The sequence below is a fragment of the Meleagris gallopavo genome, chromosome Z (genome assembly GCF_905368555.1).
Source record: "Meleagris gallopavo chromosome Z, MGAL_WU_HG_1.1, whole genome shotgun sequence".
Taxonomy (NCBI): Eukaryota; Metazoa; Chordata; class Aves; order Galliformes; family Phasianidae; genus Meleagris; species Meleagris gallopavo.
The window spans coordinates 20,918,639-20,936,353 of record NC_139435.1 but is presented as its reverse complement, the minus strand read 5'-3'; the positions used below and the strand labels follow the sequence as shown (position 1 = coordinate 20,936,353).

The window sequence follows — 17,715 nt, the reverse complement described above, 5'->3', positions numbered from 1 at the left end:
TGGGGAAGAATTAAGAATGGAATACAGCTGGAATTTCATTTTATCTAACCATCATTCACGGGGCCAATAAAAGACTACCTGCAATACTGGAAGGCAAAGAAAAGGAAAAAATACAAGCATAGTACTCACCAAGCTCTTCTTTGGAAAATATAAGAAACATATTTTCTTCATTCAGGTTTTTGTTGAAGTCTATACACAGCTCACTTAATTTTTTCTTCATTTTCATTATTTCCTATATTGGGTATAAACTAAAATTAGTGGGGAAAAAAAATCAGCTGGCAATTACTTATCTTCCACTTGAACAGTATTTAATTTTTTCCAGTTAGGTTCTCTGCTAGCCTACACTGAATACTGCTATTGGCTGAGCAACATATTGCAGGAAGTATCACGTCTCCCCTGCCCCTGAGCTCATTTTTACCCTTCTTTTGTCTTGAGTAATCTAGCTGCCAATAAGCCCAAGGCTGAGTCTAGTGCTCTAACAATTTCAAACATGTTTTCAACTGAGACTGGGACTGAGTACAAACAAGTTCTCTGACAGCATTACGCGATAACATCCATTTTATTTTACTTAAAATTGTAAGTATAAATCTGAAATCACAGAGTATCAAACAAGTAAAAATGGATGCAACCTTTAAAAAACACTTTTTTTGAACCAGAATAGAGGCAGGAAAAAAAGAATATCCACACTAGATAAAAGCATTCCAAATTCACTTTAAAATCCTCCTGTACACATATCTGAAATATGTTCTAATGTATTTTATAGCATGACTGCCCCTTACTGGCAAGTTCAATGAACACTGTAACCACAAGTAATGAAAATACCAAACAAACACGAAATTTGGCATAAAATAAAATTAATAGAAATTTTACTTAAATATAGCTCAACTATTACCTACTTATAAAGTATTTAAAAATCTCGTTAGAAGGATTGGTGGTATACAAATACACACGAAACAACATTTTCACTAACTTAAGTATGTACATAAAGAATGATTATTTTCAGAAAAGACAGAAGTCTCTTTGAGAAGCGTAACTGATGGTTACACAACATCAGTTCAAAATTTAAATTATGTCAGCTTCTCAAACACCAACAAGTTTACTTCTATACCTTTCAGAATTGAAAAGTGCTTTTATGTGCTTAATTTCTCCTCTAATGGGTCCAAGATTCTCAAAGCTCCCTTGAAGTTACCTAGAGCTAAAGTCTTGGAGTCATTTTATAATGATGGTTAATATTTGAAATTAAAATATCTGTGACTTCATGATAGTTACTACATATGTGCTTCTGAAGCTTGGGCTCACAGTTAATGTTTTCGAGAAGCCTTTTGGTTATGAATCTAATTTGGACCAAAAAAAAAAAAGTCGCGTATACCACCTATATCCACTGAGTGAGGAATCCAACAAATTAATTTTAAAAACTAATGATAATTAGAGTTTAAAAGATGGACATAGAAATAAGAACAGTTAAAATTAGAGCACTAATTAAGCAAGACCATAGGCACAAACACTTACTACACAAGAATAATACAATCTCTTCAAAAAGTTTCCCTTTGATTTATTAACTAAGAACCATATTTACATGTTGTACTTCTTTAGGAAGATGGAGTCCATTTCTTTTTCCCACTTGAACTGATTTGTCTAGGTACCGCTTTGTTTCAGGCTTTACATTTTCCAGATTGCAGGTTTGCTGAAATGACAGTACAGCATAATTTAATTTATAATACAGTGAGACATATACACTAAGAATTTAAAAGGGTCTGAACAGAATCACAGAATCGCTCAGGTTGGAAGTGAACTTAAAGATCATTCAGACTCAACCCTTTGCTGTGGGCAGGGCTGCCCTCCCACCAGCTCAGGCTGCCCAGGGTCCCATCCAACCTGGCCTTGAGGACCTCCAGGAATGGGGCACCACAGCTTCTCTAGGCATCCTGTGCCAGTGCCACACATTCTTCTGAGTAAAAAGTTTCTTCCTAGTATCTAATCCAATTCTACCCTCTTTTAGCTTAAAGCTAAGTCCTTGTTGCACTGCTACACTCCCTGAAAAAGATTCCCTCCCCATCTTTCCTATGGGCACCATAGAAACAATGCAGTATCATGAATTACAGTATGAAGGATTTTCCAAAAAGTTATTCCTTATAACATTATTCTCATATTGATTTAGCATGGAATTTTCTTTTACTGAATACTTCAGTCAGAAGCAGGAACAGAGGCATATTTTGTGTACACTTTTCCTAAGTAGCACATTTATATGCTGTCATAAAAGCTAACCCTTTTAATTATTATTGCAGTATACTAAAGCTCTTATGTGGATGTAGCTTTTCTGTATATCATTAACTTGCAGTAATCAGTGCTACAAGGTAATATCATAGTTTAAAAATTGAAGGGATTAAAAATAATGTTATTAATTAAAAAAAAATCTTAAAAAGTAAATGCTTCTAGGGTTCACTGAAGGACTTCAAATAGTATAAAAGTGAAACTTACAGATCTTTCTGCTCTTGGTCAAAGCAATCCATAGCAACAAATAAAAAGGTATTTCTGTGTCTGGTTATACAGTTACAGAGATTCCTGAATGATCATTTTCTAAAGCATCCAATATTAAGAGACAAGACACTAGCTGTAACAGAACATGGACCAACGTCATGAGGGTCTTCCTTCCAACTGACTAAAGCTAAACTATTTAATTCAGAAAATTGTGATTTTATCCTAAATTGTAAATACTGCTATAAAATAGCATTTTACATTATAATTTTATCTTCCACTAGCTAAAAATGAACATTCTAACAAGATGCAAGCTACAGCACTTGCTAAAAAGGACACATTCTATTTAAGTTCACCTTTAAAATAGGAAGCTGTTGGGATTAGTTATGACTTGTCTTAACAACAACCTAACCAGCTTACCTACATACAATTAATTCATGACTAGCAGATCTAAAAAATAAGAACACTGAAACATGCAAATTTTATGGAAGAGTTACACAACTATATACGAGTGTCAACTAACAATGACCAGTGCAAATTAACTCTTTAATGATAAAAAATAAGAGATAAGAACCCAATTGCATTCCAGGAGAAAATAAATAATAATGGCAACCCTGAAATAGATATTTTGCCAACTGCCATTTTAAAATAATTTACATGACAGCACATAACCAATATCTACTTCTGCTACTGCCCTGTATGCAGACCTAAAAAATAGTGCAGAGTGGGTTTAGAATCATGTAAGAGATTAGAACGGTTAAGCTTTCCCTTTACACTGCGAAGAATCACAGGTCACAGAAGCATTACAACAGAACCACTAAACATTAGTGCAATTGTACATAATATAATGTCTCCAGGGACATGGCTTCCCCTACAGCTGCAGGCAACCTGTTCCAGTGTATTACCAATCATACTGCAAAAGACTTTTCTTGTATCTGACAGAAATCTATACTCATTTAGATTGAAACCATTTCACCTTGTCCTATTACAAGTCTATATCCTCCCTTTCTGTAGTTTCCATTTAAATACTGAAAGGCTGCTATCAGATCTCCCTGAAGCCTTCTTTTTTCCAGGCTGAACAGCCTCAGCTTTCTCAGACTATTCTTGTAGGAAAGTTCCATCCCTTGGATCATTTTTGTGGCCCTCCTCTGGATGTGCTCCAACAGGTCCATGTCTCTCATGTACTGAGGACTCCACATCTAGACGCAGTACTATATGTGAGGCCTCACCATTGCAGAGCAGAGGGACGGGGTCACCTTCCTTGCCCTGCTAGCCTTGCTTCTTTTAATGAAGCCCAAGATAATGGTTGGCTATCTGGGCTGCGAGGGCACATTGTTGGCTCATGTACAGTTTGCCATCTACCAGTATTTCCAAGTCCTTTTCAGCAGGGCTGTGCTCTATCCTTTCATTCTCCAGTTTGTATTGGTAGTAGGGGTTGCCTCAAGCCAGGTGCAATACCTTGCATTTGGCTTTGTTGAACTTCATGAGGTTCTCCTGTGCTCATTGTCCAACTCTGTGTAGGTCCCTCTGGACAGTACTCCGTTCTTCAGGCACGTCAACTACATCATGCAGGTTGGAGTCATCTGCAAACTTGCTGAGGGTGCACTTCATCTCTTGGCTGGTGTCACTGATGTAGATACTAGAGTGCTGCTCTCAACACTGAGTCCTGAGAAACACTCATCACTGATCTCCATCCAGACACTGAACCACTGAGCATCATTCTCTGGGTTCAATCCTGCAACCACTTCCATGTCCATTGAACAGTCCACTTATCGTATGCACATTCTTCCAATTTGAAGTGAAGAATGTTGAGGGGTACCATGTCAAAAACCTTACTGAAGTCCAGACAGTGGCTCTTCTCTTGTCCATTGATACAAATATACCATCATGGAAGGCCAGTAGGTTGGGCAAGCAGGATTTGTTTTTGGTTCAGCCATCCATCCTTGTTCTCCAATGTCAATCCCCTCTCTTCCATGTGCCTTAGCATAACTTCCAGGAGGATCTGCTCCACAATCCTTCCCTACAAGGAAGTGAGACTGACAAGTCGGTAGCTCCCAGGGTCATCGTTTTTACCCTTCTTAAAAAATGGGAGCAATTTTGCCTTTTTTTTTTTTTAATCACCAAGGACTTTACCTGACTTTTTCAGCTAAGACTAGTGTGACAGAAAAAGTACAACTTTGCCATGGTAGAGGTGAAATATACAGACAGTCAGTTCATTAATGTTTATATTGTGCTTACTGTGCTGAAGGCTCAGAAATAGAATGATGAAAAAAAAGCAGAGCAGGCTACTCTCTAAAAATGAACTGTAACAACAGTTAAGGACAGAGGATTTTGAAAAGTTTCAGAGGTAGTAAGGGCTTGTGAAGGATTTCCTAGCCTCAATATCACGCATATTTGAAAAATGGAACTGCCACACCACTGAAAATCTCTTGGGCCCAAACACAGCAGAGATTTAAGGAAGAAAGAGAGAACTCGCAAATACTAGTTCTATGTCCTTAAAGCCAGAGAATACTGGTGCCTTCTACCTAAAGCTAAATACGAGGAAGATATCTTGGGAAAAAGGGAGTGAAAACTAAATGAGTGTTCTACATTCTTCTCTTGGTGACTGCATGACTACATACTTCTCCATACACTTTCAAGATATCAGTGTTAAATAGCTTCAAATACCTACGGAAGCCTTTGAGAAGTTTATCACAGATTAAATCAAGGACAGAACACATTCAGAAAGACCTGCCAGGTCTTTAAGGACAAGCCATCATGAGTACCAAGGAGCCAAGTGTTCTCTGCAGTCATCTCTGTAGTTCTGTCTGGTCAGGATGCTCTATGCAGTTCACCAAACAACCTTCACATCAGAAGTGCTAATTTCGAATATACTACACTCATGAAATTTTGGAATTTCCCAGAACTTTGTAAGTGATCATTGCTGTTAATTTTATACACCATCTCAAATTTGTTTCGCACAACCATGCTATCTTATTCTATGAGAAATAAGCAGAATAAGAAATAGAATGAACTTAGAATATTGTGAACAAAAACTGCAGTAGCTGTTTACAACAAGTTGAGATTCCTGAGTATATGTGTGGGTGGAGAAGACTGGCAACATTCTTAAGCATGCCTGTGCTAGCCAACATGTGCAGATGTTGGGAGTAAGAAAATTTTAAATGATAGCTTCCCCACCAAATTCACTTTTATTCCAGGTTTCAGATGCCAAAATAAAAGTTTTCTAAAGAGTAAGTTCCAGGACATATTTGACAATGTAAATCTATGAAGAATTTTTCCCCTTATGTATGCAGAAAAGAAAAAGGCTACATTATTTTCACTTTTTAAAGTTAAATACAAAAACTTTACAGATCTTCCACCATCAACAGTTCCTAAATAAAGCTGAACCAATGAAAGTTTAGTCCTTGCTCAAACATCAATTAAGTGTGGCATATTTAGTCATCTTTTAGTGGAGCAACTATATTATAAATAACGTGCAAGTGCATGGGGCCTCATTTTCTTCATTGTATTTAAACTGTCCCATGAATAGGATCATAAAACTGAATTATCATATCGGAACTAACAGAACACAGAGCTGATGAAAAGCCTGATTTAGCCAAGGTGTTTTGCTAGCTTCATTGAACTGATGAAAAGATTGCAGGAAAACATTCCTGTTTGTTGAAGTCTCTTTTTGACCTGGAACTTGACTTCTTAACTAAGAGATTCCAACAGGATAAAGTGTTAGAAGTTTAGTAGAAGTTAACAAGAACTTTGTACTGTTATTTGGAAATAACAAAACTATCAGTCTGCCACTGTTGACAATTTCACAGCTATTCTGAAGAAAAAAAGTATTATTATTACTTTCATGGTTGTTATGAAGTTGACACACGCTGAGAACTTAGTGCAGATCACTACCCTACAGCACTAACTGAACGCTAAAGATTCTTGCATGCTGCAGTTAAGCCAAGTGCAATCTAAAAAACACTAATGGGAGATTTAAACAGAAATTGTAACTATTACACAAGTCAAATATTGATGAAAGGAAAACAAAGAAAGCATTACATGAAAGCAACCTTATGAAGAAGTTGAACTGAAAGTAATGAAGAGTTAATAATAGCAGTCAGTTTCACTAGCTACTAACAGAAATACCTGTAAATTAAAAGCAGACGAATATACAAGTACAGTAGGTTAGCCCTAGATCTATCTGTGTATACTACACAGAGGGGTGAGAAGATTGCAGAAAATAAAATATATCAAGCATTTAATTAATAGCAACTGATTCCAGTAACTGACACTTCAACATAAGGCACTGTCTGTCAAAACATACCAGAAAATATTCAAAATGATGCTCTTAAACACCTACACAAACATGTATATAACAATATCCAGTTAGAAGAAAACACTAGAACATATGCCTTGAAAATACAGAAACAGAAAACAGTGCTGCTGAAATGTACTTTACTATGGTGTTGCTAATATTACTCACACATCCAGTTCAACACAGCAAAAGTACAAATAATTACATCAAGAAATAGGGCTCCAATGTACGAGACCTGCTCCAAAAGTAATGTCTCCTGTTTTATTCTGTTAGCCATGACGTCAGAGGAGGGTGATAGTTCTATGGTTGTAGAAGTTGAATCTTGCCATCAATATCATGTTACATTTTGTTGTTGTGTGACAGATGGCAGCAGAGAGGCATTTCATCAAGGAAGTGCATATGAAGCAAAGCTGTGTCTCTGAATTTCTCCATGCAGAAAAACCGGCACCCACTGACATTCACTGACACCTAGTGAACACTTATGGAGACCAAAGAGCGGGCACGTGAGCACAGTGTGGCAGTGGATGGTGCACTTCAGCAGTGGTGACAGTGAGTTACCTCCACCGGCACAGATTTTTACGAGCGCACTATGAAGGCTCTTGCACATCACCGGTGAAAATGCATAGCTCATGGTGGTGACTACGTTGAAGAAGAGTGTTTTGTAGCTGAAAATTTGCTCTGTCAAATAGTGCTATTGTGCGCTTCATACCTATTGTAACAGTTTGTAACAGGAAATAAATAGCAGGCATTACTTTTGGAGCAACCTACATATTAGCATCACTAACAGTTTTTAAATTGGCAGGGTTGAAAGGGAAGATTCACACTTGGACCATGGACAAATGTACATGTTTCTTTTGGTTCACATTAGATGGCTTTCCTGAATTACCTCTAAATTATGTCTGGATATTAATATTAAATGTTACTAGATAGATTTAAATAAACAGAAATGTTCTTCCTGTTTTAATAAAATATGAACCACAAAGTAAACAGTGCAGATGAAGAATACAAGGTTCATTTAAGGAGTGACAGGGATCTTGAAAAGCACTGTGCATATACACTTCTTTATTATATGTAATTTACCTGCAAATAAACAATCTTCTGAAACACATCTTCTCTCATGCTCATCTCCACATCAAAATTGGAAAGCTTTTTGTCAGCTTCTGTACTTGCTAAGCGTACCTCTTTGTCAGGTGAGACATGCTGGGGAAAATCCAACATGCTTCTTTCCACTGTTTAAATAAAAGGCAGTGAACACTTAGAAGGCTAGAAACATCATGGACAAAGAAACCTTTCCTCCCTCTTCTGATATTTATATATAGAAGATAAAAGAAACAAGTATCGAAAGCACCCAGATGCTTAAATTGGGCTTGAAGGACATGAGTTAACATAAAATTGAATGAGTCATGGGACAGAATTGCGTAACATTATAACAAATAAACAGTTTACAAAAATAATCCATTACCTAAGACTAATTACCACCTTTGCACTTCTGTGAAGTCAACTGAAGGTTGTATAAATAGGATACATGATTTTTGGAAGATATAACATTTGCAAGTAAAGACTTACAATGTTTCATAGCAGGCAAAGAGGCTTCCATACTAGTTTTTAAAATAAAGGACTCTATATCTTTCAAATATGCCCATCTGTCCTGAAGTTATTTTTAAATTGGTACAAGAGAAGAGTGTCAAATCACCATCTTCATCTAAATGTTTAAGGGAAAACAATCCGGTAACAAAAAGATGTTATGTATTCTGAACTTCTAGAGATTGTAAACTACTGATATTTTTAGAATATCCTGTTGAGATTAAGTAAAACCTTACTTACTAAATAATACTTAATCTTTCTAAGGAATAGAAGTGCTAAATAGAAATGAATTGTTTTGACTAGCTGAATTAACTTAAGTCAATTATAATTTCATTTTCCTCTCTCAAAAATGATGTTTTAGATTAGTGATCTTTTAACATGATGTTGTAAAAACCCCGTAAAACAGAGTAAATTTTATTTACTCTGAAGTTGTTTATAAAGCACAGAGATTACTCTCAGTACTTCAGAAACCTTCAGAATGCACGGCATATGGTTTCTCTTAAAAACCATTGAAAACCCTTTTTTCTCCTCTACTGTTCTCAGAGCACTGTGATTCAAAACAACAAATTTAATTCTGGCATCATCTAAGGATAACATAAGGCCTGTTGTAACATGCATCTCCTCAGTTTATGAGCTCCAGTTACTGGGGGAATGTTTTTCATGCACCTGAGAAAGGGATAAATGGGACTAAAAATCCAAGATCCTAACCAAAATCATGCTGTGTTAACATATCATATGCCGTGGGCTATTTCAGAAGTAAGTTCTGGTAATTTCACATACAGCTTTAATAAATGGCCTTGAAAGGTTAGATATGACCCAATTCAGCAATGGCAATGTAGAGAAGAAAGTACATCTTAGAGAACATGTGACTTTCAGTAGCTCTGCTTACGGGCTAATGGCCACTATTTTCTGAATAAAACAGATTTGCCTTCTAATTTAATTTAAAGCACGGAGGTTTATACGTAGGCAGAATGACTTAGAATATTTATACCAAACACATTTATACAATTAAAACTGAATCTGTCCAGAATCTATTTGGATGAAGATTAGTGAGTCTATCTGCCAGCATCAATTCCAGTCAATTCACTGGATGTAACCGAACTATGAAGTAATGTGAAAGCAATAGACTAATGTTATAACACAATCATTTGTGCTACAGGCTGTTCCTTCCTGGTAGATGAAGATTGAGCTCCATGCCGGAGTGTCTGTTTTCAGCACTTCTCTTGCAAATGCAGGTTTTTTTTTCAGAGATTTAAGAGAATTTGATATTTTATTACACAGACTACTACAAACATTCAACCACAGGTTTTCCAAAACAAAGCCACCACATATTTTTATTATTCCCACTTCCTCTGAGGATTATTAAGAAGTTAACTAAATGACTGGTGTTTGACTATACACTGCATCCGTACATTGGAAGGTCTTGGTAATTTGTTCAGAACAGTCTAGATGTGATCACAAGACCAATACCTCTCCTGCACTGCCTCAAGTCTTCATAGGACATAATGTAAAAGCATGTAAGTCAAGTATTCTTTTATTGAAAAAGCATTCACAAAATTCCTCCATTCTCATCCACTATCTTTTCTCCACTAAGAGTTTATCAATCTTTCCATTGTTACATTTGAGTTGCTCATCTCAGTCAAATTCTGCAGCAACTGAGATAGGCACTGCTTATCAGGCTTGAAAATGCACTATGGAAAAAAAAATAAAAATCACAGAAAGCGTACACTAACCTGCATATTCCACTTCTATATCTGCCAAAGCCTGTACGGTATTTTCATGTGTCACTTCTTCAATATTAAGCTTCCCAACAACATCATATACATGTTTTGTCTTCCTGATTAGTTCTTCTGTTCTTGTTCTAATTTGCTCTGGTGACAGGTCCCATCTCAAAAGGTTTCGGCCTGATGCTATGTATGAAGAAGCCTTGAGCTGGTTAGTGATTTCTGCTCCTAATGTCATTCTCAACAAAAGCCGAGGCCCAATGGACCTGAAAGAAGAAAAAAAGATCTTTGCAGAAAGACTCCAGTTCATGAGAAAGTTTACAGTAAATATTAAATAGGCAGCAGACCTTTAACAACCACAAAGTATTTTCATACAAGTAAGAACAGAGTCCTACTTAAAATCATGTGTTACTTGTCCTCTGGAGCATCCACAGCTATTATCTAACTATTTAAAATTAATTTTAGGTAAGTCAGAGGTTTGTCTTACAGCCTTTTCCATACAGAGCCAAATATGAGACAGAGACAAAAACTTTGATATTGAAAAAAATAGACTGAGTTACTATTTAATCTTCTAAGAAAAACAGAATTTCAGTTACTGAAACTTTACAGACAGTATTTGCATTTTTCTGCAGTGATTTGCAGATTATGATGAATGAGAACTACAAATATGCGTACAATAAGATAAAAAAAAACACCCATGTCTGCTTGTGTTCACTATAACTATTTCATATTTGTATACATGTCTGCCATGTAAACAGCCATAGGAAGAAAATTTCTAGTTGTTACTTTGTTGAAAATTTGCTCCTAATTTTTGTAGTTCCTACACAAGTTCCTTCATTCTAATGCCAGAAGAGGATGCAAGCTAACTGCAACTTACATACTATCAATCCTGATTTGTATACATCAAATACAGTTCAGCATTAGTTAGTAGAACAATTCACATATGTAACTGATCATAGCTGTGCAGTGCAATTACTGGCTGACTTTTTAATAATTCTTGCGATAATACTAAAAAGATATATTCTAAATCAATGAATCCAAATAAAAGTTAAAAATAGACTGGCTTTGGAAATATTGGCTTCCACACTCCCACCTCCTTGGACTTTAAAAAGCAACATCAGTTTTGCTGTATAAAGGAGAAGTAGGCAGGTTTGGGCAGCTGACTGAAACTTGGCTAGCAAAAACCCACAGTCAAAAACATATCACAGTAATATCTCAGTTACATATAAATTATTTGCTGAAAGACATAACGAATTGATAGTAATTAAAAGACAGCTTGCATTCAAGAAGTAGAATGCCACAGATTTTAATATCTTAAGAGACCAACCCATACCTTCAGAAAAGTAGCAAGGACCAGATCTCTGAGTTAGTAAGAACAGCTCTGAATGGCAGAGGCTTATTATCTGCCTTCCAATTTCAACCCAAGAAGAGCACTCCTTTTGAAGGAAAGATTTCAAATAAAAGGTCTCAGTGGCCTAAGAGAGGAATTTTCTAGATATGGCCTAGTCAAAGTCATTTATACAGGACATAAAAGAAAGGCAACATCCCTAATCTACATTTTATGCTAAGATTTTTTCCCCTTGTTATTATCATTTCTTCAAATCCTCCCATACCAGCGTAGACAAGATGCTTCCTTTTAACTTCTACTGGCATACAGAAATATAACCCTCTATCATATTAACTACCAAACTCTGAAAACAAAGCCTGAATAAAAAGCATTCCTTCCATCTGCTCTCTCTCCAGTACAAACTCAGATCTGACATTAACGTGCCATCAGCTTCTCCGCTGGACTACTGCAAGTTGGAATCTCGTCTAGAAGTTTCTAATAAACAAAGCTACTTTCATGAAAATAAAAGGACAAGTGTTAGCATTCTCAGGATGAAATATTTCCGAGAATCCAGAACTACTGAATTCTACCCTGAATCTATGAATCTATTACAGAATAGCACTCCATTAAGTCTGCTTCCCACTGGACTGCGCTATGTCAGTCTTTAACACACTGCAGCTCTGACACTGCCTTATGGATGCAACCTCCTCAAAGCAGTTTCTGAACTTGCGCTTTTCACCCTCCAAAAGTTGTCAGAAGGAATATGAAATATGCCAAATTAAAGTCAAAATAGAAATAAAACAGAATCAAATGAAAACAACAACCTGAAAAAAAAAAAAGTTGACGTCTATGCTAAGGTGAAAGATAAAAGGCTGATATTATTTTTAAAGGGAACCTACAGCTTTATGTAATTCATTACTTTCACACAGAGAAAACACAGCTCTGCTGTGTCCAACAGCATTGTCCAAGAAACATTTAATTTCAGCCTGTCAAACAAGCTCAATTAATAAAGCTGGACAAGTTTAATTAATAAAGAGTCCCTAATTGCTGCTAAGCACTTCTTCTAAGCACACAAAAAAAGATTAGACCACCTGCTTTTCTTTGTAGACTGACTAATTGCATGGTGGAACACTAAAAATCAATAGCTTTATAAATGATTGGCATAAATGCTATCAAATGATTGCCTATATCCGCTAGAGACAAGTAGACACAGAAAACTGGCTTTGTTTTGCAATGCTGATATTTTGCCTCCTCCTGATGCAATGAAGCATTAGCAGGTATGAACAAATGTAGAACAAAGCCAGTAAAAACTCAGGACTCACAAGTCTTTCTCTAAACCAATGTGGGCTTTCAAAAATGAAATAATAACAATTCAAGTAAAAACAATCACTATATGCAACCACACAACTCAAACTGATATTTTAAAACATATACTGTTACCTTGCTGCCAATCGTACTTTGGGCCAATGCGACTCACATCAGAATAATGAAAAGCCATATGCAACTGAAGTATGTGCACAGGTGAAATTTTATTCCTGCCATTTCTTTAAGTAGATTAGTATTTCATATTTGTTGTTTACTTAAAATTGTAACCAAATGCCCAAGACTTCAAATATCAAACGATAAAATTGAGAATGTCTTATTTGTTCAAGAGTGAAGCATAGAAACGATAGCAATGTAAAATTAAAGATTAAACAGAATATAAAGAGACAAGAAAGGAGAACACTGCTAAAATAATGATGTTTCAAAGACGATCTGCAGCTTTATTTGTCATGTTATTAGAAAATGTGACTGTAAATTGTGCCACTGAGAGAAATCTTAACTTCCGAGATACAAACTGGAAAATAAATTAAATAAATCATATTAATAATAGTAGGAACCAGATGAAGCAGCAAGCAGTGTTCTTCAAAAAGCAAATGAAGAAACATGGATTGTTTTTGGTAAATGGCAGCACCATTACAGAGGAGCCAGTCATTACTCAGACTACGCAATAAGAAAATGATTCAGTTTAAATTAGGCAGAAGAATAAACAAATGTAAAGAAGATTATGTGTATACTGCAATTATCCCATGCGGCCACGGATACTCTATTGCCAGTGCGTGAACTGACCAGTTCAATCTTTCAGACATTACATTTAATTGTCTGCAGTGCAATGTGGAACTGTTGACATATTTGAGTTATGGATAAGGTCCACATTCAGCATTAAGATGTTCCTCTTCCATCCCACTCCATCTTCTGCCACTTATTTCTGCCCCGTATATGACACCACCCGTGATGGCAGCGTAACTACTAGCAGGATCATACTTAAAAAGAGATAACATACAGGTGAAAAAATGAATTATAGAATGGCTTTGGTTGGAAGACATCTTTAATATCACCTAGTTCCAACTCCCCTGCTGTATGCAGTGACAAGTTGCCCAAAGCCCCACTCAGCATGGCTCTGAACACTTCCAGGGACAAGGCAACATTTTCCAGTAACACCGCCATAGTAAATAACTTTTTCCGTACATCTAATTTAAACAAAGAGAGTCTAAATTTAGAACCTGTAAGCCTTGCCCTACCACCACAGTCCCTGACAGAGTCCCTCTCACTTTTCACGTAAGGCCCCTTAAGTACAGGAAGGCTGCAATGAGGTCTCCCCACAGCCTTCTGTTCTCTGTGCTGTGTAAGGCCAGCTCACAGAGGGCCTGCCTTTGTAGAGAGCTGCTCTAGCTTCTGATCACCTTTGTGGCCCTCTTCTGGACCCACTCCAACAGCTCCCCATCTTTTTTATGCTGGGGGCCCCAGGTCTGGACACATTACCGTGGGTGAGGCCTCATGAGGGTAGAACAAAGGGGGACAATCCCCTCCCTCACACTGCTGGCCACTCCTCCTTTGATGCTGCCCAGAGTACATCTGGCTTTCCAGGCTGCAAGCACACACTTATGTCCCATGCTCAGTTCTTCATGAACCAACACTCTGAAGTCCTTCTCAACAGACTTACACTCAAGCCATTCTCCCCCCAGCCTATGTCTGTGCTTTGGATTGCACTGACCCAGATGCAGGACCGCACTTGGCCTTGCTGAATGCCATGAGCTTTGCGTGGCCCCTTTCAAGCACATCCAGGTCCCTCCGGAGGGAAGTCCTTCCCTCCAGTATGATGACTGCACCATACCTGCTAATGCCATCCACAAAAAGACAAAAAAATGGACCAGGCCAAGCTTTTCTTCTGTTTATCCATAATGCGTAGCTTCAAAACAGTTATGCTAGCATAAAAAATGGATGAGAAGATTACCAAAAGCCATCTAAGCCAGCACCACTGCCTGAAAATACATATGATGCATGAGTTTAGTTGAGAAAAAAAAAAAAGCCTCTAGATGACTGCTATCATTAATGACAATCTCTAACAAAAGCAGTGTAAGCTGTAAAAGCTTAGTAGCAACTTCTAAAACAGGATTCTGAAAAAGAAAACAAAGCTTCTAAGTTGCAGACTGCAATCACTGCTATTTTTGCTACAACATCAGGTAATTTATTTTGCCAACAAATCTAAAATTTGATTACTTGCTGCTTCTGGAAAATATGAACATAATTTGATTTTAGAAAGGAGGAGGACTTTTATTATACTCTCTTACAGCAATATAGCGACGAACATAACTGCTGCAAAGATGAGCAAAGCAATTAAGTTTATGGGCTGATTTTTAACTTGTGCAGTAAATACCTTAAACATACTAATCATTTATGTAAGCCTGGTTTTGTTTAAAAACAATTTTCCACATCTGGAAGATGCCAAACAACCCTTTGTAACAATGCACTATTTAACAAAAAAGCCTCAGACTGTGAAGCAGAAGTAGCAAAGGGTAGCACCTGCTTTAGAAAATGCAAACATAAAAACCGCAACCGTGATGCTACTATTGATGATCACTTTATAACAGATTCAAGTTTGCAGTCTCATTTAACCGCGACTGCAAATTGACAGAATCATGGAATTGCTTGGGTTGGAAGGGACCTCAAAGATCAATTCCAAGCCTTCTGTAATTCTGTCCAAGACTCATTCTTTGATCATGAAACACCACCCACTGCTTTACTGTGTGTGCACGTCCACTGTTTGGTCTCCACAAACATTCAGCAAGTGTCAGTGAATGTCAATGGATCCATTTTCTTCACATGGAGCAATTCAATCACACACCTTTGCTCTATGTCAGATGCCCTTCCATGTCAGATGCCATTCTCTCAGACTGACCTTCTGCTGCCATCTGTCACAGCAACAACGTGCAGCGTGATATTAGTGGGAAGGTTCAACCTCTACTGCCATACCATTAATATCCGCCTCTGATGTCATGGCAAAATAGAATACAACAGGAGCCATTACTTTTGGAGCAGCCATCATATATTCACTCCTTATGAAAGATCTGGGATAACAGTTTTGGGGGTAAAGTGGAAGCCAAGAAAGGAAATTAAAAAAAGAATAGAAGAGGCAAAGAGAGAGGCAGAGATACAATAATTCAGATGGGTTAGCGCTGAATATATATTTCCACAGGTTTGTACATATGAATTTAAAACAAAATGGGATGTTACACTCTTTGTGCACGTCTGTAAGTTAAAAAAAAAAAAAAAAGCTCTCAGCTTAAAAATTGCATCAGAATGTGTGGATTTCTTGCACAAACATAACCACCACACACAACATCATCATGTAAAACACAATGAATATATTTTTCAACTTGTAATTTACTTTATGTAGCACTGTAACAGCACTTAATTTAAAAATGAGAGCAACAGGACCATTCTGTTCTTTCAAACTCTTGAAATAGTAGATTTTAGTAAAACAGTACTTCCTTGTCTTGCAGGCTGCAAGAAGCATTGCATGCCAGAAGCATCGTAAATCTGGAGACCATATTCATCAGGTGACCTCAATCAGCACTCACAGGGCCTCGGTGTTTCAACGCCACCTAGTGGTCTTGTTTAAATAATAAAAAAAGGCACGCTCCATTAATGCAATATAAAAACTGACAGTTTGCCTCAGGAATAATTATTTAAAACATGAACGAGATGCCATATACTAGCATTTCCCTCTGAGTGCTACCACACATATATAAATGGTAACAGACAGGCATGATTTAAGTAAACCTTTATCCTAACCTTTAAGTAAACCAAGCCTCATATTCAATCATAGAATCACAGAATTGCACAGGTTGGAAAAAAACTTGAAGATCATCACATTCAACCGCAACCTAACCATACTACCCTAACAACCTCCGCTAAATTACGTCCCTAAGTACCACATCCAAATGGTTTTTAAACACATATCCAGGGGTTCAATGACACATCTTTTTCTTTTTCTTTTTTTTTTTTCCTGTAAACGAAGACCTACTTAAGTTAAAAAGCATTTCAGAAACACTACAGTGTGATTTCAGTAACAAGTAATACAATTTGGATGCACTGCAGTTGGTCTGTGTAATCTGGATGGATTTTAAGATGCAAATTAAATAGACAAAATTTGTCTAAGTTCTTTGCTAGTATTTTAAATATATCTCCACTGTTCCAGTTTTGACTCAGATTTAAGCAAGAAGTATTTTTTTCTTTTTTATTTTAGAGTAAAGAAAGAACAAAATCAAGCAAAGTCAGCAGAGGACTGAGTAATGCCAGACAGAAAAAAGAACAGGGGGGAAAAAAAAAAAATCCAACGAAGAATAAAATACAGCTATATCACTTATATCACACAGAGTTAAATCACAGCATTATTTCAATTAAGAATAATGAATGGGACCACAGCCACAGAATTTAAGTAATGACTTTTTCCTGCCGGACAAACACTTTTGAAGTCATTATTACACTTCACTTCTCAGTCCTTTCATTAGTTTGGCTCTTGACAGTGTTTGGAATGGTGAATACATGCTTTGAATTCTTAAGTGATTTTCCTTGGCAAAGTATTTGGCTCTGTGTCATTACAGAGTTTGGGACAGACAGATCCCACAATGGCAAGAGGACAGCATATTTTCTATTTCCTAATCTAAAGTTCCATAACTGTTAACAAGAAACTTACTCTTATTAAACAGAGTTTGATGGAATAGAAGATGATTGACAATCTTTCAACATTAAATAATTAGTTTTGTCACTGCATCTTTCAGAAAAAAGATTATTTGCAACTCAGATCACAGTAAATTTTACGTTGCTCATCTTTCTGTACACCGTTAGCTCTTCAGATCAACTGAAATAAAAAAAGATGGAAGTTACATGAATCCTTTTAGAACCCTTATTGAGAAATACATTTTTCTCTTTTTCTCTTCTACTTTTACAGTCTTAGCATCTTTCAACAAATGCTTACTCGTTTC

General features: G+C 36.7%; 1 protein-coding gene across 5 annotated transcripts in view; it reads right to left on the bottom strand.

The window, feature by feature from the left end:
• NLN (neurolysin) overlaps positions 1-17,715 on the bottom strand; it is a 36,878-nt gene that overhangs the window by 14,684 nt on the left and 4,479 nt on the right. For 3 of the 5 annotated variants that reach the window (XM_085212555.1, XM_085212554.1, XM_085212557.1), the window contains exons 2-5: positions 10,090-10,346; positions 7,853-8,001; positions 1,577-1,684; positions 130-232 (exon numbers count right to left, since the gene is read on the bottom strand). In XM_085212555.1, the coding sequence (XP_085068681.1) occupies positions 130-232; positions 1,577-1,684; positions 7,853-8,001; positions 10,090-10,346 (617 nt within the window). Of the gene's footprint in view, positions 1-129; positions 233-1,576; positions 1,685-7,852; positions 8,002-10,089; positions 10,350-15,580; positions 15,655-17,426; positions 17,617-17,715 lie in introns of those variants that run through there. The other 2 variants (XM_085212556.1, XM_085212558.1) reach the window with 2 other exon arrangements.